At 40.4% G+C, this 24,032-nt stretch overlaps 3 protein-coding genes across 6 annotated transcripts in view; 1 reads left to right on the top strand and 2 right to left on the bottom strand.

Annotated features, from left to right (window-relative positions):
• LOC139372831 (zinc finger protein 850-like) overlaps positions 1-24,032 on the top strand; it is a 113,412-nt gene that overhangs the window by 73,967 nt on the left and 15,413 nt on the right. The gene's annotated exons all lie outside the window — the stretch shown is intronic.
• Positions 1-24,032, bottom strand: part of LOC139372824 (zinc finger protein 585A-like) — a 64,842-nt gene that overhangs the window by 39,305 nt on the left and 1,505 nt on the right. The gene's annotated exons all lie outside the window — the stretch shown is intronic.
• Positions 1,619-22,250, bottom strand: LOC139372830 (zinc finger protein 135-like). 3 transcript variants are annotated; one of them, XM_071112654.1, is made up of 5 exons: positions 8,622-8,744; positions 7,895-8,152; positions 7,760-7,798; positions 5,879-6,124; positions 1,619-4,143 (listed from the first exon to the last, which is right to left on the bottom strand). In XM_071112654.1, exons 2-5 carry the CDS (start codon positions 7,923-7,925, stop codon positions 3,128-3,130), a joined length of 1,332 nt encoding a protein of 443 aa, XP_070968755.1. In that variant the 5' UTR covers positions 7,926-8,152; positions 8,622-8,744; the 3' UTR covers positions 1,619-3,127. The 3 variants fall into 3 exon arrangements, with proteins under 3 accessions (XP_070968755.1, XP_070968754.1, XP_070968756.1); XM_071112653.1 differs by lacking the exons at positions 5,879-6,124; positions 7,760-7,798; positions 7,895-8,152; positions 8,622-8,744 and adding exons at positions 16,568-17,798; positions 22,133-22,235 and having other exon boundaries at positions 1,619-4,004; XM_071112655.1 differs by lacking the exons at positions 1,619-4,143; positions 5,879-6,124; positions 7,760-7,798; positions 7,895-8,152; positions 8,622-8,744 and adding exons at positions 16,291-17,798; positions 22,133-22,250.

Raw genomic sequence — 24,032 nt, 5'->3', positions numbered from 1 at the left:
CAATTTATAAAAATTAATACCCTTTCCTCTGATACTCAAAATTCAGCTCAAGTGCATCCTGTTTCCATTGATCATCCTTGAGATGTTTCTACAACTGGATTGGAGTCCACCTGTGGTAAATTCAAATGATTGGACATGATTGGAAAATGATAACACCTGTCTTTTTAAGGTCCCACAGTTGACAGTGCAAGTCAGAGCAAAAACCAAGCAATGAGGTCGAAGAAATTGTCCGTCGAGCTTCGAGACAGGTTTGTAGTGAGGAACAGAACTGGAGAAGAGTACCAAAATATTTCTCAATTCTCTGTTGGCTGGGCTCCCTGCTTGTGCCTTCAAACTCCTGCCCTACATTGGGCGCAAACCTTTTAAGGGCTCCCGAGTGGTGCAGCGGTCTAAGGCACCTCATCTCAGTGCAAGAGACATCACTACAGTCCCTGGTTCGAATCCAAGCTGAATCACATCCGGCCACGATTGGGAGTCCCATAGGGAAGCGCACAATTGGCCCAGCATCGGTCGGGATTGGCTGGGGTAGGCCTTCATTGTAAATAAGAATTTGTTCTTAACTGACTTAACTAGTTAAAAAAAATAATAATAGGGATGCATGCCAGCTAAGCCACTTACATTCACAATACATTAATTGCACTATAACAGTGACCACAAACTGTTAGGACCAACAGCATAGTCTCAACAATTTACCACTACTACACCTGGCTCAGCAGAGCCTTGTCTGGCAACGAAACAGCTAATTCAGCCTCATTTACTGACTTTTAAAATAACATGGCTGACTTACTTAAACAAATGTGGTTTCTACTGACAATTGATATGAACAAACATTAGGGGACGACAAGTGGATAGGAGGCAATCTGTAATTTCGACTAAGACATTCATGAGCGAGCTAGGACGGACGTAATCAATATGACTATTGGTTCAGCACTCTTGAAATGTACAGCAACAGAATTCAGAACATGGGCCGTTCTTACAGTGTTCTCCCTGAACGCCAAGTCAGAACCGTAGGATAAATAAAGGGGCATATATGCAGACAATGAAAATTCTTACAATATTCAATGATTACATTTATCAAAAACAGGTTATAGGCTTCATGTCAACCACCAAGTCAGAACAGTAGGCAAAATTAAGATGTGAAACTAGACCAAATTATTAGGGTGAGGCACATGGGCTACTGACAACTTACTACACAACATACACTTATTATTACTTTCTTAGCTACAGAATACACATCTCCCTGGCATATTACATAATTTATGCAGCAGCATACAAGACATTATTGGACTCACCTTGTTATGCTGTGCTCACTTGAACAGGAAGGTGGCGCGGCAGTAATTTGTGTGCATATTTTGTCATCAAACTTTGCCATCAAATTATGGCATTCTCTGGATTTGTGGTGGTTTCAAGACAACTAGGAACTTGAAGAAGAAAAAAGGGAATCATGATGATGTCAGTCAGTGATCTTCAGGTCGTAGCTGTAGAAAGAGGCCCGAGTTCCCAATTTACAATTCCGAGTTGGATGAAAGTTCAAAACGTATTTTCTCAGTCGTAGCTTGTATCGCCCCCCCCCCCTTTCAAAATAGAAATAATAATAATGTGACACTAACTCATTGAGGAAGAGAAATGTATTTATAGTGATATGTGGTTGTCTCACCTGGCAATCTTAAGATGAATGTACTTAATGTGCTGGTGACATCACAGCGTCAGAGAGAACTCCTTACTGTAGTCATACAAAAACACTCCAGGCACTCAGCCCAAAAGAACCATTCATACTGTCAGATCTAATATGAAGAACTGAATACAACCATAAGAACCATTCATACTGTCAGATATAATATGAAGAACTGAATACTAAAGAGAAGAAGAGGTTGACCAGTACATATTCATGTAACTTTTTTTTTCATTGGCAGATCAATAAAGTTTGCTTCAATGCAGTTATCCAACACATTCATGATCAATAACTAAAATATCTCATCTAGTTTTAAAGACTATTAATAAACACATGTATTCATTTCATAAACTGTGTATCATTAAATACAGTTGTAAAAGAATCCCCCCAAACTAATGGTGAAAAGTGATCATCACACCATCTCTATCTGATACATGTTAGGGGCGGTAGGTAGCATAGTGGTTAGAGCGTCGGGCCAGTAACCAAAAGGTTGCTAGATCGAATGCCCGAGCTGACAAGGTAAAAATCTGTTATTCTGCCTCTGAACAAGGCAGTTAACCCACTGTTCCTAGGCCATCATTGTAAATAAGAATTTGTTCTTAACGGACTTGCCTAGTTAAATAAAGGTTCAACACATTTTTTAAATTAGTGTCTACTAGCTCATTCTCACAAAATACTGCCGAAGGACAACCTGGTCTCTGAGCAAAACGTATTATGTATTACAAAAACATCCGTGCCACTCCATTTAGTATGTTAAGTTACATTATATTGGCCTACCAATGTAAACTGAACTAAAATATAAACATGTAAATAAACTAAACATGTAAAGTGTTGGTTTCATGAGCTGAATTAAAACACTCCAGCAATGTTCCATGTACAGAAAAAGCTACTTTCTCTCAAATGTTGTGAACAACTTTGTTTATATCACTGTTCGTGAGCATTTCAGCCTTTGTCAAGATAATCCATCCACCTGACAGGTGTGGCATATCAAGATGCTGATAAAACAGCATTATCATTACACAGGTGCACCTTGTGCTGGGGGGACATTAAGACCACACAACACAATGTCACAGATGTCTCAAGTTCAGGGAATGTGCAATTGTCATGATGACTGCAGGAGAGAATTCAATATTAATCTCTCTCCCATAAGCCACCTCTAACGTCCTTTTAGAGAATTTGGCAGTACATCCAACCGGCCTCACAACTGCAGATCACATGTAACCACGGCAGCCCAGGACCTCTTCACCCGCAGGATTGTCTGGGAGGGGGCTGAGTAGTATTTCTGTCTGTAATCAAGACCTTTTGTGGGGAAAAACTCATGCTGATTGGCTGGGCCTGGCTCCCAAGTGGGCCTATATGCCATCCCAAGTCCCACCCATGGCTGAGCCCCTGCACAGTAATATGAAATCCATAGATATATGTTCATGTGATTTTAAGTTGGAAAGTTGCAAGAAACTAGTTCCAGTCAGAGCAGACGTAAGGCTTATCTCCTGTGTGTGTTCTCTGATGAACTTTGAGCTGAGTTGATGTTTTAAAACATTTTACACAGTCAGGGCAGAAGAAAGGCTTCTCTCCTGTGTGTGTTCTCTGATGAACTTTTAGCTCTTTTGATGTTTTAAAACATTTTCCACAGTCAGAGCAGGAGTATGGCTTCTCCCCTGTGTGTGTTCTCTGATGAACTTTTAGATCAGTTGATGTTGTGAAGCATTTTCCACAGTCAGAGCAGGAGTAAGGCTTCTCTCCAGTGTGTATAAGTTGGTGTGTTTTTAAGGTGCCCAGATGAGAGAAACTCGCCCCACAGTCAGAGCAGAAATAAGGCTTCTCTCCTGTGTGTGTTCTCTGATGAACTTTTAGATCAGTTGATGTTGTGAAGCATTTTCCACAGTCAGAGCAGGAGTAAGGCTTCTCTCCAGTGTGTATACGTTGGTGTGTTTTTAAGGTGCCCAGATGAGAGAAACTCACCCCACAGTCAGAGCAGACATAAGGCTTTTCACCTGTATGTATACGTTCATGTGATTTTAAGTGGGGAATTTGAGAGAAACTAGTTCCACAGTCAGGGCAGAAGAAAGGCTTCTCTCCTGTGTGTGTTCTCTGATGAGCTTTTAGGTCATTTGATGTTTTAAAACATTTCCCACAGTCAGAGCAGGAGTATGGCTTCTCCCCTGTATGTATACGTTCATGTGATTTTAAGTGGGAAACTTGAGAGAAACTAGTTCCACAGTCAGGGCAGAAGAAAGGCTTCTCTCCTGTGTGTGTTCTCTGATGAAGTTTTAGCACCGTTGATGTTTTGAAGCATTTTCCACAGTCAGAGCAGGAGTAAGGCTTCTCTCCTGTGTGTATTTTTAGGTGTATTTTTAGCTTTGATAGAAATGGGAAAATCTTTTCACAATGTGGGCAGTGATGAGACCTCTTAGCTCTCTGATCTTCCTGCTGTTGCTCTCTGGATGTAGAGAATGTCTCAACATGGTCTCCTGTGTGAACAACATCAGAAGAACCAGTCAGCTGGTGTGATATACATGCCAATCAAATGTATTTTATGAAGCACTTTTTTACATCAGTAGTTGTCAAAGTGCATAACAGAAACCCAGCCTAAAATCCCCAAAGAGCAAGCAATGCAGATGTAGAAGCACAGTGGCCACAAAAAACTCCCTAGAAAGCAGGAACCTAGGAAGAAACCGAGAGAGGAACCAGGACTTGTGAGACGTCTGTTTCTCAAACTAGACACACTAATGTACTTGTCCAGTTGTGCACCGGGGCCTCCCACTCCTCTTTCTATTCTGGTTAGAGCCAGTTTGCGCTGTTCTGTGAAGGGGGTAGTACACAGCGTTTGTACGAGATCTCCAGTTTCTTGGCAATTTTTTGCATGGAATAGCCTTCATTTCTCAGAACAAGAATAGACTGACGGCATTCAGAAGAAAGGTCTTTGTTTCTGGCCATTTTGAGCCTGTAATCGAACCCACAAATGACCCAGATACTCAACTAGTCTAAAAAAAGGACCGTTTTATTGCTTCTTTTATCAGCACCACAGTTTTCAGCTGTGCTAACATAATTACAAAAGGGTTTTGTAATGATTAATTAGCCTTTTAAAATGATAAACTTGGATTAGCTAACACAACATGCATTTTGATCATAGGAGTGATGGTTGCTGATAATGGGCTTCTGTACACCTATGTAGATATTAGTAGTAATTTACCACATTTTGTTATGTTACAGCCATATTCTAAAATTGATTACATGTTTTTCCTGGGGATGTTTTTTTTACAGCCTTACTAAATAAAAAAATATCCTCAGCAATCTACACACAATACCCCATAATGACAAAGCAAATTAATTGTTTTTTAAAACAGAAAAACAAGAGACTCAAAATTGAGTTCAGATGCTTCCTGTTTCCAATGATCATCCTTGAGATGTTTCTACAACTTGAAATATTAAACATTAAAATAACATCAAATTGATCAGAAATACAGTGAAGACATTACAATTGTTGTAAATGACTATTGTAGCTGGAAACGGCAGATATTTTATGGAATATCTACATAGGCGAACAGAGGCCCATTATCAGCAACCATCTGTGATCCAATGGCATGTTGTGTTAGCTAATCCAAGTGTATCATTTTAAAAGGCTAATTGATCATTACAAAACCCTTTTGAATTTATGTTAGTACAGCTAAAAACTGTCTGGAAGGCCAGCATCCCGGAGTCGCCTCTTCACTGTTGACGTTGAGACTGGTATTAAGTGACCCCAAACTTTTGAATTGAGCTCAGGTGCATCCTGTTTCCATTGATCATCCTTGAGATGTTTCTACAACTTGACATATTAAATATATATGTATCAGATATAAATCATCAGGATGTGGTAGTCTACTGGTTATGTTCAACACTTCTCCAATCGTTGTTGAGATCTGATACTCTGTGCAGCAAACAAATTATAATTCAATATTGACAGTGATGATGCCATGGCCTATTTTGAAATGAGGTATGCCTAACTTGGTGATTGAGGGTATTAAACATTTTCAACGTTCTTGAGACAATGTGTGGGCAAAGGCAGGCGTTACAAGTTTTTAAATGTTTTGCTTCGCTGGGAAGTCTTGAGTTGTTCAGGGAAGTGTGATGTCAGAATTACAGAATTCAACCTAGCAATAGACTGGTCATAACTTATGGAGGTCTAATATATGAAGATAATTTATAGATAGAACCAGCTCTTACCATGACTAACAGTTGTCCTAATGTTCCCCTCCTCTTCATCTTTAATGTTGACATTCAGCTCCAGTGTTTGACTGCAGTCTTCCAGCTTCACTGATGCCATCTCTGGATCCTGCAGTGCAAACTGGGCTCCACTGTCACAATCAGGACCCAGTGACTGTAGGTTTGAACTCAGTGTGGAAGGAGAGAGACAGGATTGGTTTGTCCTCACTGTTGATGTTACCGGCCTCAGACTTAATCTGAGTCGGCCTGTAGTAATAAAAACAAACGGACACAAAAGTTATTTTCTTGACAGTTCTGGCACTTTATTCTGTATGACTAAATTACATTTGTAATATGTTTTGGTGCATATATGCATTTACTATAGTATCCAAATAAGAAAGTGTCTGATCGCAGAACATTCCCTAAAATTCTACAAAAATACCACCGGTGTTTAAAACAGCTGTAACTAATTCGCAGTTAAAAGGTATGGAGTGGCAGGGTAGCCTAGTGGTTAGAGCGTTGGACTAGTAACCGGATGGTTGCAAGTTCAAACCTCCGAGCTGACAAGGTACAAATCTGCCATTCTGCCCCTGAACAGGCATTTAACCCACTAGGCCGTCATTGAAAATAAGAATTTGTTCTTAACTGACCTGCCTGGTTAAATAAAGGTAAAAAGGTAAAAAAAACATAAAAGACATGTAAAACCTTATTTTAAATACAAAACAAGGAAGACTCAATATACTCTAAGTGTTTCTTTATCTTCATTAGGAAGTGTAAATTGCAGTTGTTTGGGGGGAAAAAGTGTATGGCACATTTTCACAGGTGTTTTTTCTTGACTGATTACCATTTGATTTACGTTTTGAAATTTGAAAGGGCCGTTTCTCAGCTTTCAAAACATGTATCATGTTTTCATAATGGTTTGACACCAGCAAAGTATAGCTCATTTAGGTATGCATGATCTCAGTAAAATCAGGAATTTCAAAACTCTCCTACCGATGATGCAACAATGCCAATATGGCCATTTACAATTAAGTCAGGTTTACAGTCTGTCTATCGACATGTCTGTAGACAATTGTCTTAGCGACATCATGAACATTCTATCGTCGTCCGACATCAAACTATACACTTATGAAAAAGTATAAACAAAACAGCCTCTGCATGACATCAGCACCCCAGTGCTCTAAATAGCATATTTTATTTTAACACCAATAAAACCCATCCGTTTAAAAATTAATTCAGTAAATGTCAAGCTAGCAAGCCAGGCAACTAAAAGCTATTTTCTAAACCACGTTTTGGTTCGTTGTCTAGCCAGTTCAAATAATGACCAGAGTATAGCTGACAACGTCTAAACTTTAGTTACTTGTGATCCATTATTACAGGAAAATAAACCAACATAATTATTTACAAGGTAATGGCGAGCTTACAGAAAATAGCTTAGTGCCATAGTGTGACAAAATAAAAGTAGGTCATTCTGAGATTATTTTTTTTTAACTGCATCATCATAGGAGGATTTGGTCTAGTTGCTGTGACAGTACGGTAACCACATCAACGGACACTGCGAGTCGCAGAGAAGTAAACTTTTTTCACGCCTGTGCGACAAGGAAAGTGACAGTCATTGCGACTGGTCTACAGACATTCCACAGGAGTATAAATCAAATGTTGTTTTGACCAGTGACACTGGTCGCATTCTAATTGCCTACAAACATGTCGTTAGACCAAGTATGAGCTAGACTTTACAGTTAACTGGTGTTCTAAAGCCTAGTGTTTACATTCCCACCTTAATGTATTCAGCCAGCCAACATTACACGTAACATGAGGGCTCAGATTGGGAAGTGCAAATAAATGGCAGTCTAGGCAGATCTACAAAGTAATCAAGGTGTCTTCTATTCTGAAAATACTCACAGAAACTGGAGAATCCACCCTCTGTGTTACAGGGAGATTCTGGTAGAGGAGAGTAACGTACAAACGACAGGCTTAGTGATGAAGATTTAGATAGTATGAAAAATGTAAAGTAATATGGCCTTTGTGTTTAATTACCTGGCCTTGGCACACAGTGCTTTGACTTCATTTTCCCTGATGAGTTCACAACGCTTAAGTTGTTCTATCCGTCTGTCCAGATCACTGATGTCCCCCATTGTCACACACAATCCTCACTCTGGGGTCTGGAGGAGTTACCTACAGGGCCTCGCAAACACAGAGTGTATTCTTCACACACAGTCACCCTGGTCCGAAACACACACACTCTCGCTGTTCAGGCAGTTCTAGTCACAAAGAGAGGTCGGCAGATAGAGGGATCTATGGAAGAGTAAGATCATATTTTTTTTAGAGCATGGTAACATGTAGACATTGTTATATGTCTGTTCTGTTCAATGTGAGGGCTTCAAATAGTGGAAACCCCAATAAACAAACTAGCGTAATAGTTAGCGTTACTAGCGAAGTTTGCGAGTTAGTTAGCATGAAGTGAGTTAAACATTAACATAATAACGTTAGTTAATTGGTAACGTTAGCTCAGCCAGCTAGTTGGCTGGTCTTTTCATTAAGGTTGGTATTATGGCTATATTTGTGTTCATATTTAATACTCAGTTTGTGGTAGAAAAGATAACTGCGCTGTTAGGATTAGCTAACCAGTTAGCTAACAATCTTGGCCTGTTTATCAGGTACTTACGAAATGCTAACGTTGCTTAGCTAGCTAATTTAGCTTGCTAGCTAGCTGTTACCAATGTTTTCTAGTTGAAACGGCGTAATCCAAAACTAACATAAATACCTTTGAATATTGGGGAATAAGAACTCGAGATACATACATATAGCTGTTTTATTCCACGTAAAAGCAATTTTTCCGCTCCACCACGGTTATCTTTTTTTACCGGTTTACCAACGGGCTCTGTCTGCAACTTCCGCTGTCGGGGACGCGCATTTCGCAGTCATGAAACGGGAGGGGAATTTTTCAGTTTTTAAGCAAATTTCCTTAAATGCTACATTTTAACATGACTAATGCTGTGTTCTTATGATTAAACATTATAACAAAAACAATGGGGGCCTGACTGTTTACATATATTTTCTACATACTTTCTATTTGGTTTTAGTCGTTTATGTTGCCACTGAAATAGTTTTTCCCATCCTGAAAATGTCAAATAATAACACTATTAATTTGCTATCCACAAATACTTTCATCCCCATTGATGTATATGGCCCATCGATTGCATTTTCTATGTATTGGCCAATGAGAGGCTTTGAAGCCATTGGCACTCCCCAGAAGGAATGGATGGAATTCTAAAGTATTTCAATTGAACGGTTTAAGGGCAATATTACATGTATTTAATCATTTGTTGTTGTTGTCGTGCAGACACTAACATTAGTACTTCAAAAATATATAAAACGTTTTATTTATTTTTTTTAAATTTATTTTATTTATTTATCCCCAATTTCGTGGTATCCAATTGTTTAGTAGCTACTATCTTGTCTCATCGCTACAACTCCCGTACGGGCTCGGGAGAGACGAAGGTTGAAAGTCATGCGTCCTCCGATACACAACCCAACCAAGCGGCACTGCTTCTTAACACAGCGCCATCCAACCAGGAAGCCAGCCGCACCAATGTGTCGGAGGAAACACCGTGGACCTGGCAACCTCTGTTAGCGCGCACTGCGCTCGGTCCACCACAAGAGTCGATGGTGCGCGATGAGACAAGGAAAATATATAAACTTTAAGGAAAATGTATATATATATATATTTTTGTTTTGTTTAGCGCACATAATAAAATATAAACTTCACATGCAACAATTTAAAATATTTTACTGAGTTACAGTTCATGTAAGGAAATCAGTCAACTGAAATAAATTAGGCCCTAATCTATGGATTTCACAACTGGGAATACAGACAGATATGCATCAGTTGATCACAGATACCTTAAATAAAAAAATGTAGTGGCAAGGATCAGAAAACCAGGAGGTATCTGGTGTGACCACCATTGTCCTCATGCAGCGTGAAACATCTCCTTTGCATAGAGTTGATCTGGCTGTTGATTGTGGCCTGTGGAATGTTGTCCAACTCCTCTTGTTGCTGGATATTGGCAGGAACTGGAATACGCTGTCGTACGCGTCGATCCAGAGCATCACAAACATGCTCAATGGGTGAGATGTCTGGTGAGTATGCAGGCCATGGAAGAACTGGGGCATTTTCAGCTTCCAGGAATTGTGTACAGATCCTTGCGACATGGGGCCGTGCAATATCATGCTGAAGCATGAGGTGATGGCGGCGGATGAATGGCATGACAATGTGCCTCAGAATCCCGTCTCGAAAAAATTCAATCGTGTTTGTTATCGGTAGCTTTAAACCTGCCCATACCACAACCCCACCACCCACGGGGCACTTTCTTCAAAACATTGACATCAGCAAACCACTTTTTTCTTAATCAATCATCTCATTTCAGTAGATCAGGTAGCTAATCCTTGACAAAACATTCATTCACATTAGACACAAAGCACACATTTTAAATTGCACAACATAAGGGCAATTAATCTATATAGTAGATTTCCTAAATCTACATACAGTGCCTTGCGAAAGTATTCGGCCCCCTTGAACTTTGCGACCTTTTGCCACATTTCAGGCTTCAAACATAAAGATATACAACTGTATTTTTTTGTGAAGAATCAACAACAAGTGGGACACAATCATGAAGTGGAACAACATTTATTGGATATTTCAAACTTTTTTTAACAAATCAAAAACTGAAAAATTGGGCGTGCAAAATTATTCAGCCCCCTTTCAGTTAATACTTTGTAGCGCCACCTTTTGCTGCGATTACAGCTGTAAGTCGCTTGGGGTATGTCTCTATCAGTTTTGCACATCAAGAGACTGACATTTTTTCCCATTCCTCCTTGCAAAACAGCTCGAGCGCAGTGAGGTTGGATGGAGAGCATTTGTGAACAGCAGTTTTCAGTTCTTTCCACAGATTCTCGATTGGATTCAGGTCTGGACTTTGACTTGGCCATTCTAACACCTGGATATGTTTATTTTTGAACCATTCCATTGTAGATTTTGCTTTATGTTTTGGACCATTGTCTTGTTGGAAGACAAATCTCCGTCCCAGTCTCAGGTCTTTTGCAGACTCCATCAGGTTTTCTTCCAGAATGGTCCTGTATTTGGCTCCATCCATGTTCCCATCAATTTTAACCATCTTCCCTGTCCCTGCTGAAGAAAAGCAGGCCCAAACCATGATGCTGCCACCACCATGTTTGACAGTGGGGATGGTGTGTTCAGCTGTGTTGCTTTTACGCCAAACATAACGTTTTGCATTGTTGCCAAAAAGTTCCATTTTGGTTTCATCTGACCAGAGCACCTTCTTCCACATGTTTGGTGTGTCTCCCAGGTGGCTTGTGGCAAACTTTAAATGACACTTTTTATGGATATCTTTAAGAAATGGCTTTCTTCTTGCCACTCTTCCATAAAGGCCAGATTTGTGCAATATACGACTGATTGTTGTCCTATGGACAGAGTCACCTCAGCTGTAGATCTCTGCAGTTCATCCAGAGTGATCATGGGCCTCTTGGCTGCATCTCTGATCAGTCTTCTCCTTGTATGAGCTGAAAGTTTAGAGGGACGGCCAGGTCTTGGTAGATTTGCAGTGGTCTGATACTCCTTCCATTTCAATATTATCGCTTGCACAGTGCTCCTTGGGATGTTTAAAGCTTGGGAAATCTTTTTGTATCCAAATCCGGCTTTAAACTTCGTCACAACAGTATCTCGGACCTGCCTGGTGTGTTCCTTGTTCTTCATGATGCTCTCTGCGCTTTTAACGGACCTCTGAGACTATCACAGTGCAGGTGCATTGATACGGAGACTTGATTACACACAGGTGGATTGTATTTATCATCATTAGTAATTTAGGTCAACATTGGATCATTCAGAGATCCTCACTGAACTTCTGGAGAGAGTTTGCTGCACTGAAAGTAAAGGGGCTGAATAATTTTGCTTGTTTTTGATTTGTTAAAAAAGTTTGAAATATCCAATAAATGTCGTTCCACTTCATGATTGTGTCCCACTTGTTGTTGATTCTTCACAAAAAAATACAGTTTTATATCTTTATGTTTGAAGCCTGAAATGTGGCAAAAGGTCGCAAAGTTCAAGGGGGCCGAATACTTTCGCAAGGCACTGTAAATGCATAAATGACTCAAAAAAACATTTAGTACAAGGTTGCAGTATGTTTCAGGCAGCACTATGTACTATTTTATGAATAACCTTGTCTTCACTGTATTATTTCAATCACAGAAAACAATTATATTTCCCGTTCACACCATAGTAAGAACTATCAGGGTTCGTAGTGTCAAGTCAAATTCAAGGACTTTTTCAAGCACTAATATTTATTTACTTTAAGCCCCGTATGAAAACCCTGAATTATAGATAAATATAGAAACAACTGAATGTGTCTGAATATTACTACACATGTAAAGAACTGATAATCATTACATTCAGCTTCAGAACTGTAGAGCAACTGAAATGTTCTCTCTCTGATGAGGCACTACCTGCACTGAAGTCCGTTGATGCAGACCTCCTATGGTATCATGGCGGTCCGCAAACAAATGTTTAAGGTCCATGTCTGTCTAATTCTGTACTAAGAAAGTAAACCAAGAAATCCCTATTAACTTCTACCACACCCTCCCCAAAACCCTCCCACACCCCCCAATAAACTATTTCAATAGATCCCTTTCTGTGTTTGCAAACATGGGGGTTTAAATCATGCTGAGACAATCCACACCCAGGTTATCCATCTTATCAAAAACCATACCGACAGTAACATCTGTTACCCCCAACAACTCTGCTGCAGTTTACAAAATAACTTTCAACCTAGTGTTTCTGCTTTACACAATCCAAGTTGTTGATAACCTTACCAATGAATGCTATGAAGTACATTTTATTCAATATTAAAGTATCCTTTGTCACAGTGCATTTATGGTTGCAAGATTTCTGAACAGGCCTCGAAATCATGTCAGGACTAGTAGAAAGACCAGTTTTGAAAGTAGGTCTTCTTACTACAGAAATGTGGTTTCTACTGACAATTGAGATGTACAAACTATGGCATAAGGTGACGAAAAGCGGATAAGAGGCATTCCGTAATTTCGATTAAGACATTAATGAGCGAGCTATAACGGACGTAGTCAATATAACTTTGTTCAGCACTTTTGAAATGTACGACAGAATTCAGAAAATGGGCTGTTCTTACAGTGTTCTCCCTGTACACCAAGTCAGAACCGTAGGATAAATAAAGGGGCATATAAGCAGACAATGAAAAAGCTTACAATATTCAATGATTACATTTCTCTACCACCAAGTCAGAACAGTGGGAAAAATTAAGAGGTGAAAATAGACCAAATTATTAGGGTGAGGCACATGGGCTACTGACATCTTACTACACTACAGACGACAGACTTATTATTACTTTCTAGGCTACAGTATACACATCTCCCTGGCATGTTACATCATTTATGCAGCAGCATACAATACATTTTTGGACTCACCTTGTTGTGCTGTGATCACTTGAACAGGAAGGTGGGGCGGCAGTCCTTCGTGGGTGTAACCGTATAACTTTGATCCGTCCCCTCGCCCCTACCCGGGTGCGAACCAGGGACCCTCTGCACACATCAACAACAGTCACCCACAAAGTATCGTTACCCATCGCTCCACAAAAGCCGCGGTCCTTGCAGAGCAAGGGGAACCAGTACTTCAAGGTCTCAGAGCAAGTGACGTCACCGATTAAAACGCTATTTAGCGAGCACCATCGCTAACTAGCTAGCCATTTCACATCCGTTACATGGATATATTTTGTCATCAAAGTCTGTCATTCTCTGGATTTATGGTGCTTTCAAGACAACTGGGAACTCAGGGGAAAAAATGATGGCGTCAGTGATCTTCAGGCCGTAGCTGAAGAAAGAGGCCCGAGTTCCCAATTTACAATTCCGAGTTGGATGAGTTCAAAACGTATTTTCTCAGTCGTAGCTTGTTTTTCACTGAGTTCCCAGTTGTATTGAACTCACTCAAGTCAGATGTTGAAGTACTGAGTTATGTTGTTTTGAGCACGGCACAAATCAAGCTTCATCGACAGCACGGCCAATGTTGAATGTTTACAATTTTGAACTAGGAAAAGAGCCCCTTAATCTTAGACTTGAGACCACAGAGCCACTCCACTGAATAGCAGGCTAATGATTGCTTTGCAATGCTTGCAGTTAGCCACTAATTCCTACCAAACCACTCATTGTTGAATTTGCAATTTGTTGTGTAAAGTTCATGTTCAATGGCTGATGAAAACCGATACATTTTATCTATAATTTCTCATATTTCTCTTCATATCACAAAGATTAAAAAGGATTTGCCAGTAGATTGTCAACTTGATTCATGATGATGACTGCTAGCTCAGAGTTTGAAAGTATTATGTTGACATGATCAGTCCAATCAAAGCGACTGTAGATATCACATGATTTGATGTTATTTTATCTGTGGACAATGAGCGTGAGACTTCTTGGATGGGATCTTCTAATGTAACTCTCTCGCAGCACCGAAGGGGCTTGAATTTTCAAGTAGACCTGGCAGTGACGTATTGTCCCCATGAAAGACAGAACACTGAGCCAATCACGGCCTTACTCAAGAAAACAAAAAAAGAGTCCATGTTTGTATGCAGCTTTGTTAATAACTCAATTATGTTTTTTTTTACATTGTTTGCAAACAAATAATTTATTTCACACTGTTTTATCGCTAAAACTGCGGGGCTCAAAACAGGTGGCTCACCTGCCCTGAATGATGGGTCTCCACTGAACTTATCTAGAACACTGCAGTCCGTCTGGGTGTTTAACCTTCCCAAGATCCCCCATGTCACCCTGCTCCTCCGTACATTCCACTGGCTTCCAGTCGAAGCTCACATCCACTACAAGACAATGGTGTTTACTTACGGTGCAGCAAGAAGAACTGCCCCATCTCTACCTTCAGGCTCAAACCCTGGATCCCAACCCGAGCACTCAGTTCTGCTACCTCTGGTCTCATGGCCGTCCCACTGCTACAGGAGGTCAAGCAACCTCTCAGCCCAATCTACGCACTGAATACAGAACTGAATACAACCATAAGAACCATTCATACTGTCAGATCTAATATGAAGAACTGAATACTAAAGAGAAGAAGAGGTTGACCAGTACATATTCATGTAACTTTATTTTTCATTGGCAGATCAATAAAGTTTGCTTCAATGCAGTTATCCAAACACATTCATGATCAGTAACTAAAATAAACATATCTAGTTTTAAAGACAATTAATAAGCACATGTATTCATAAGCTGTGTATCATTAAATTAAGTTGAATAACAATCCCCACCAAACTAATGGTGAAAAGTGATCATCACACTCTGAACAAGGCAGTTAACCCACTGTTCCTAGGCCATCATTGTAAATAAGAATTTGCCCTTAACTGACTTGCCTAGTTAAACAAAGGTTCAATAAATACATTTAAAACATTGTAAAATAGCTCCTTCCCACATAATACTGCAGAGGGACAACCTGGTCTCAGAGCAAAACGTATTCTATTATACAAAAAACATCCATTTAGTATGTTATTGAACCTTTGTTTCCCTGAAAAACTGAACTAAAATATAAACTAAACATAAAGTGTTGGTTTCATGAGCTGAAATAAAAAAAAATCCATCAATCCATCAACGTCAGCTAACGTCTCTCAAATGTTGTGCACAACTTTGTTTACATCCCTGTTCATGAGCATTTCAGCCTTTGTCAAAATAATCCATCCACTTGACAGGTGTGGCATATAAATATGCTGATAAAACAGCATTATCATTACACAAGTGCACCTTGTGCAGGGGGACAATAAAAGGCCACACAACACAATGTCACAGATGTCTCAAGTTCAGGGGATGTGCAATTGTCATGATGAATGCAGGAATGTCCACCCGAGCTGGTGCCGGAGAACTCAATATTTATATCTCTACCATAAGCCACCTCTAACGTCCTTTTAGAGAATTTGGCAGGACATCCAACCGGCCTCACAACTGCAGATCACATGTAACCACGGCAGCCCAGTACCTCTTCACCTGCAGGATTGTCTGGGAGGGGGCTGAGTTGTATTTCTGTCTGTAATAAAGACCTTTTGTGGGGATAAATTCGTGCTGATTGGCTGGGCCTGGCTCCCAAGTGGGCCTATGCCTGAGCCCCTGCCCAGTCATGTGAAATCCATAGATTGGGGCCTCATTTATTTCAATTGACTGATTTCCTTATACAAACTGTAAATCTTTGAAATTGTTGCGTTTAGATTGTTGTTCAGTATGATACGATTTGTATGTTATTTTACGCATTGCTATTCATACAATATGTTACAAACTTGTAATATGTATGATATGTTACGAATTCCAATTTGTTGTTACTAGGTTAGGGGTGAGGGGTTTAAGGTAGAGTTAAATGGGTTTAGGGGAAAGGTTAGCTAACATGCTGACATAGCTAAAAAATTAGTAAGAAGTTGCAAAGTTGCTAATTAGTTAAAATGCTAAAGTCCTCTCTGATGAGATTCAAACACGCAGCCTTTGGCTAGACGTTTGACTTACAAGCCCACCTCTCCACAGAGTAAGGCTTCTCCCCTGTGTGTATGTATACATTGGTGTGTTAAGTTGCTATGGTGAGAGAAACTCACCCAATAATCAGACAAGACGTAAGCAGGCATCTCTCATGTGTGTGTTCTCTGATGAACTTTTAGCTCAGTTGATGTTTTAAAACGTTTTCCACAGTCAGAGCAGTAATAGGGCTTCTCTCCTGTGTGTATACGTTCATGTGATTTTAAGTGGGAAAGTTGAGAGAAACTAGTTCCACAGTCAGAGCAGTAATACGGCTTCTCTCCTGTGTGTGTTCTCTGATGAACTTTTAGATGAGTTGATGTTGTGAAGCATTTTCCACAGTCAGAGCAGACGTAAGGCTTCTCTCCTGTGTGTATAAGTTGGTGTGTTTTTAAGGTGCCCAGATGAGAGAAACTCGCCACACAGTCAGAGCAGACGTAAGGCTTCTCTCCTGTATGTATACGTTCATGTGTTTTTAAGTGGGAAAATTTAGAGAAACTAGTTCCACAGTCAGAGCAGTAGTACGGCTTCTCTCCTGTGTGTGTTCGCTGGTGAACTTTTAGCTCAGTTGATGTTTTGAAGCATTTTCCACAGTCAGAGCAGATGTAAGGCTTCTCTCCTGTGTGTTTACGTTCATGTGATTTCAAGTGGGAAAGTTGAGAGAAACTAGTTCCACAGTCAGAGCAGGAGTAAGGCTTCTCTCCTGTGTGTATACGTTGGTGTGTTTTTAAGGTGCCCAGATGAGAGAAACTCGCCCCACAGTCAGAGCAGAAGAAAGGCTTCTCTCCTGTGTGTGTTCTCTGATGAACCTTTAGCTCTTTTGATGTTTTAAATTTTTTTCCGCAGTCAGAGCAGGAATAAGGCTTCTCTCCTGTGTGTGTTCTCTGATGAACTTTTAGATAAGTTGACGTTGTGAAGCATTTTCCACAGTCAGAGCAGGAGTAAGGCTTCTCTCCTGTGTGTGTTCTCTGATGAACTTTTAGATCAGTTGATGTTGTGAAGCATTTTCCACAGTCAGAGCAGGAGTAAGGCTTCTCTCCTGTGTGTATACGTTGGTGTGTTTTTAAGGTGCCCAGATGAGAGAAACTCGCCCCACAGTCAGAGCAGGAGTAAGGCTTCTCTCCGGTGTGTGTTCTCTGATGAAGTTTTAGATCAGTTGATGTTGTGAAGCATTTTCCACAGTCTGAGCAGGAGTATGGCTTCTCTCCTGTGTGCATTTTTAGGTGTATTTTTAGCTTTGATAGAAATGGGAAAATCTCTTCACAATGTGGGCAGTGATGAGACCTCTTAGCTCTCTGATCTTCCTGCTGTTGCTCTCTGGGTGTAGAGAATGTCTCAACATGGTATCCTGTGTGAATATCAAAAGAACCAGTCAGTTGGTGTGATATACATGTTAATCAAATGTATTTTATGAAGCCCATTTTACATCAGTAGTTTTCATAAAGTGCCTAACAGAAACCCAGCCTAAAATCCCCAAAGAGCAAGCAATGCAGATGTAGAAGCACAGTGGCCACAAAAAAATCCCTAGAAAGCAGGAACCTAGGAAGAAACCTAGAGAGGAACCAGGCTCAGAGCGGTGATCAGTCCTCTTCTGGCCATAACGGGTGACAGGTAGCCTAGTGGTTAGAGCAACCGAAAGGTTGCAAGATCGAATCCTCGAGCTGACAAGGTAAAAATCTGCCGTTCTGCCCCTGAACAAGGCAGTTAACCTCTCTAGGGTACGTGATACGGTAGCATCCCACCTCTTCAACAGCCAGTGAAACTGCAGGGTGCCAAGTTAAAAACAACAGAAATCCCATAATTAAACATACATGTATTTTACACCATTTTAAAGATACACTCGTTGTAAATCCATCCACAGTCTCCGATTTCAAAAAGGCTTTACGCCGATAGCAAACCAAACGATTATGTTAGGTGAGTGCCTATTCACAGAATAACACAGCCATTAATCCAGCCAAAGAGAGGATTCACAAAAAGCAGAAATATAGATCAAATTAATCACTAACCTTTAATGATCTTCATCAGATGACACTCATAGGACTTCATGTTCCACAATACATGCATGTTTTGTTCGGTAAAGTTCATATTTATATCCAAAAATCTGAGTTTACATTGTCGCCTTACGAGAGCCACACAACTGTTATGCAAAATTTTAGATGCACTTCTCCTTAATGCAACCGCTGTGTCAGATTTCAAAAAAGCTTTACGGAAAAATTAAACCATGCAATAATCTGAGTCGGCGCTCAGAGCCCATCAAGACACAAATATAACCGCCATATTAAGCAGTCAACAAAATAAAAAGCATTATAAATCTTCACTTACCTTTGCTGATCTTCGTCGGAATGCACTCCCAGGACTCCCACAAGAAATGTTAGTTTTGTTCGGTAATGTCCATCATTTATGTCCAAATAGTTACTTTTGTTAGCGCGTTTGGTAAACAAATCCAAAGTCACGAAGCGAATTCACTAACAGCAGACAAAATATCAAAAAGTTCCATAACAGTCAGTAGAAACATGTCAAACAATGTATTGAATCAATCTTTAGGATGTTTTTAACATAATTCTTCAATAATGTTCCAACCGGAGAATTCCTTTGTCTTCAGAAAAGCAAATGGAACTGGTGCATACTCTCATGTGAACGGGCATGGTCAGCTCGTGGCTGCTGGCAGACCTCTGACTCTTTCCACTCTCCTTCAGTGCCACTTCACAGTAGAAGCGTCAGACAAAGTTCTAAAGACTGTTGACATCTAGTGGAAGCCGTAGGAAGTGCAACATTACCAATATCCCACTGTATCGTCAATAGGAGCCGAGTTGAATATAGACCAAATTCAGATTTCCCACTTCCTGGTTGGATTTTTATCTCAGGTTTTTGTCCATTAAAATAACATCCCTAGTGACCCTAAACTTTTCAACGGTAGTGTATGTATTCATTTCAGTAGGCTGTATGGGAATGGGAATAAAACTATTCTAATACTGGGTAGGAGTCAAACACTAAAAAGAGGAAAAAGTCGTGAAAATGATGAGCTATATCATCCTCCACTCAACATCACCAGGGTTAGTAACTATACAGACTCATTTCAGAGAACTTTAAAACACTGGCGGTTTGTCTACTCCACTTCTTTAGTCTACTCTCTGATCACTCCAGATAGCCCAGTGAATAAAACAAATGCTGACAATACTGTTGTCACCCATACAAGTCTCAGTAGCATGAAATAACATCTACAATGCATTCATAAAGTATTCAGACCACTTTACTTTTTCCACATTTTGTTACATTACAGCTTTATTCTAAAATGGATTAAGTTGTGTTTTTTTTTCTCATCGCTCTACACACAATACGATTACAGCCTTGAGTCTTGTTGGGTATGAAGCTACAAGCTTGGCACACTTGTATTTGGGGAGTTTCTCCCATTCTTCTCTGCAGATTCTCTCAAGCTCTGCCAGGTTGGATGGGGAGCGTCTCTGCAAAACTATTTTCAGGTCTCTCCAGAGATGTTTGATCGGGTTCAAGTCCAGGCTCTGGCTTGGCCACTCAATGACATTCAGAGACTTGTACCGAAGCCACTCCCACGTTGTCTTGGCTGTGTGCTTCGTGTCGTTGTCCTGTTGGAAGGTGAACCTTCACCCCAGTCTGAGGTCCCGAGCGCTCTCAAGTAGGTTTTCATCAATGATCTCTCTATACTTTGCTACGTTCATCTATCCCTTGATCCTGACTAGTCACCCAGTCCCTGCCGCTGAAAAATATCCCCACAGCATGCTGCTGCCACCACTATGCTTCACTGTAGGGATGGTGCCAGGTTTGCTCCAGACATGACACTTGGCATTCAGGCCAAAGAGTTCAATCTTGGTTTCATCAGACCAGAGAATCTTGTTTCTCATGGTCAGAATCCTTTAGATGCCTTTTGACAAACTCCAAGCGGACTGTCATGTGCCTTTTACTGATGAGTGGCTTCTGTCTGGGCACTCTGCCATAAAGGCCTGATTTAGTGGAGTCCTGCAGAGATGGTTGTCCTTCTGGAAGATTCTCTCATCTCCATAGAGGAACTCTGGAGCTCTGACAGAGAAGAACCATCGGGTTCTTGGCCACCTCCCTGACCAAGGCCCTTCTCCCCCGATTGCTCAGTTTGGCCGGGTGGCCCGCTCTAGGAAGAGTCTTGGTGGTTCCAAACTTCTTCCACTGAAGAATAATGGAGGCCTCTGTGTTCTTGGGGACATTTAATGCAGCAGAAATGTTTCGGTACCGGTCCCCAGATCTGTGCCGACACAATCCTGTCTCGGAGCTCTACGGACAAATCCTTCCACCTCATGACTTGGTTTTTACTTTGACAATCACTGTCAACTGTGGGACCTGACATAGACAGGTGTGTGCCTGTCCAAATCATGTCCAATCAATTGAATTTACCACAGGTGGACTCCAAGTTGTAGAAACATGTCAAGGATCATCTAATTTTTTTACATTTGCAAGACTTTCTAAAAACCTGTTTTGGCTTTGTTATTATGGGGTATTGTGGTGTCATTATGGGGTATTGTGATGTCATTATGGGGTATTGTGATGTCATTATGGGATATTGTGTGTAGATTGACGAGGAAAAACATGTCATCAATTTTAGAATAAGGCTGTAACGTACCAAAATGGGAGAAATGGAAAGTATTCAGACCACTTGACTTTTTCCACATTGTTATGTTATATACCCCATAATGACAAAGCGAAAACAGGTTTAGACATAAAATAAAGGTAAAAAAATCAAAATAAAATAAATACACTACCATTAGTGGTGAAATAAATGAATAAATTCAAAAGTTTGGGGTTACTTAGAAATGTCCTTGTTTTGAAAGAAAAGCACATTGATTGTCCATTAAAATAACATCAAATTGATCAGAAATACAGTGAAGACATTGTTATTGTTGTAAATGACTATTGTAGCTGGAAACGGCAGATATTTTATGGAATATCTACATAGGCGTACAGAGGCCCATTATCAGCAACCATCACTCCTGTGATCCAATGGCATGTTGTGTTAGCTAATCCAAGTTGATCATTTTAAAAGGCTAATTCATCATTAGAAAACCTTTCTAAATGTATGTTAGTACAGCTAAAAACTGTGGTTCTGACTAAAGAAGCAATAAAACTGGCCTTTGCAACTCTGCCTAGAAGGCCAGCATCCCGGAGTCGCCTCTTCGCTGTTGACGTTGAGACTGGTGTTAAGTGACCCCAAACTTTTGAAATTAACTCAGGTGCATCCTGTTTCCATTGATCATCCTTGAGATGTTTCTACAAATTTATCTATAAAATCTTAATTATATATGCATCAGATATAAATCATCAGGATGTGGTAGTCTACTGGTTATGTTCAACACTTCTCCAATCGTTGTTGAGATCTGATATTCTGTGCAGCAAACAAATTATAATTCAATATCGACAGTGATGATGCCATGGCCTATTTTGAAATGAGGTATGCCTAACTTGGTGATTGAGGGTATTAAACATTTTCAACGTTCTTGAGACAATGTGTGGGCAAAGGCAGGCGTTACAAGTTTAAATAGTTTTTGCTTCGCTGTGAAGTCTTGAGTTATTCAGGGATGTGTGATGTCAGAATTACAGAATTCAACCTAGCAATAGACTGGTCATAACTTATGGAGGTCTAATATATGAAGATAACTTATAGATAGAACCAGCTCTTACCATGACTAACAGTTGTCCTAATCTTCTCCTCCTCTTCTTCATCTTTAATGTTGACATTCAGCTCCAGTGTTTGACTGCAGTCTTCTAGCTTCACTGATTCCATCTCTGGATCCTGCAGAGCAAACTGGGCTCCACTGTCACAATCAGGACCCAGTGACTGTAGGTTTCTACTCAGTGTGGAAGGAGAGAGACAGGCTGGGTTTGTCCTCACTGTTGATGTTGCCGGCCTCAGACTTAATCTGAGTCGGTCTGTAGTAATAAAGACAAACGGACACAAAAGTTATTTTCTTGACAGTTCTGGCACTTTATTCTGTAAAAATATTTTCTATTTTTTAATGTTCAATTATCTCATTTCAGTAGATCAGGTAGATAATCCTTGACAAAACATTCATTCACATTAGACACAAAGTACACATTTTAAATTGCACAACATAAGTGCACTTAATCTATAGTAGATTTCCTAAATTCACATCAATGCATAAATGACTCAACAACCATTTAGTACAAGATCACAGTATGTTTCAGGCAGCACTATGTACTATTTTATGAATAACCTTGTCTTCACTGTATTAAGCTCCATCAGTCTGCACTGTAGTTCCACCAGTCTGTCTTACAGCCTCTGCATATGATACATCATGACGGATTCTATATCTGAGCATCTCTCTGCACCTGGCATCCACCATATGCTGCTCTCTGTGTCCTTCGCACAATTGCAACACTTCACCGTCACAATGCTCCAACATTCACTGTAATCATGTTCCCCACCACACTTGGCACATCTTTTCACTCAACAGCTACATGTCCCATTCTTTGGCATTTAAAAACACTGTGATGATTCACTGTTGCTGCTCCAGTTTCAACTGTTCTGCTATGGAACCCTGACCTGTTCACCGGACGTGCTACCTGTCCCAGACCTGCTGTTTTCAACTCTCTAGAGACAGCACGAGCGGTAGAGATACTCATAATGATCGGCTATGAAAAGCCAACTGAAATTTACTCCTGAGGGGCTGACCTGTCGCACCCTCGACAACCACTGTGATTATTATTATTTGACAATGCTGGTCATCTATGAACTTTTGAACATATTGGCAATGTTCTGTTATAATCTCCACCCAGCACAGCCAGAAGAGGACTGGCCATCCCTCATAGCCTGGTTCCTCTCAACGTTTCTTCCTTGGTTCTGGCCTTTCTAGGGAGTTTTTCCTAGCCACTGTGCTTCTACACCTGCATTGCTTCCTGTTTGGGGTTTTAGGCTGGGTTTCTGTACAGCACTTTGTGACATCCGCTGATATATGAAGGGCTTTATAAATACAGTTGATTGGTTTATTAATGAGGCTGGGTCAAAATCTCTGACAGTGAAGCTAAGGAATCCTATTCTGTACTTTTCCAGACAAAACCTTCTAACACCTCAACAGCACTGATAAGCTTTCACTTCTTTAACCCTCTTTCCTGCTGATCAACCTTAAGGATTCAACCACTCTGTCTCCCTTCACATGTTCTTTAACAATATCATCCATGGACATAGATATTGGGACCTCAGAGACTATTACTCCCTTCAATGTAGCATCAGCTCCAGGGTCATGGCTTCTGAGCTTCGTCCCATTATGATTTTCCATTTGAAGAATCTTCCCTTGCTGAACCTGACCAGCACAAGATATTAACAATCTACCACTTTCAATGTTTTATTTCACCTTTATTTAACCAGGTAGGCTCCTTCAGAACAAGTTCTAATTTACACGGCTACGTCCCAGTTTAACTACACCTCTTTTTATGGCCTTGGTTAATCAGGGTGTAAATGGGGCCCTGTGGTCTCCTCAAACACCTCCCAACTTTCCACTCTAACTAACACATTATTATTCTAGCTCCCTACCGTGGGCCTCTGGAGTTTCTATACTACATG

The sequence above is a fragment of the Oncorhynchus clarkii genome, chromosome 18, assembly GCF_045791955.1.
Source record: "Oncorhynchus clarkii lewisi isolate Uvic-CL-2024 chromosome 18, UVic_Ocla_1.0, whole genome shotgun sequence".
In the NCBI taxonomy this organism is placed as follows: domain Eukaryota; kingdom Metazoa; phylum Chordata; class Actinopteri; order Salmoniformes; family Salmonidae; genus Oncorhynchus; species Oncorhynchus clarkii.
This window is presented reverse-complemented; position numbering and strand designations above follow the sequence as displayed.

Excerpts from the sequence above, each read along its gene's own strand:
- LOC139372830 (XM_071112653.1), bottom strand. The coding sequence starts at position 22,235 with ATGGAATCAGTGAAGCTAGAAGACTGCAGTCAAACACTGGAGCTGAAT. Across the intron at positions 17,799-22,132 it reads TAGGACAACTGTTAGTCATG|GATACCATGTTGAGACATTC; the intron begins GTAAGAGCTGGT and ends ATATTCACACAG. Across the intron at positions 4,005-16,567 it reads GTTCATCAGAGAACACACAC|AGGAGAGAAGCCTTACTCCT; the intron begins ATGAGAGATGCC and ends AAAAATACACAC.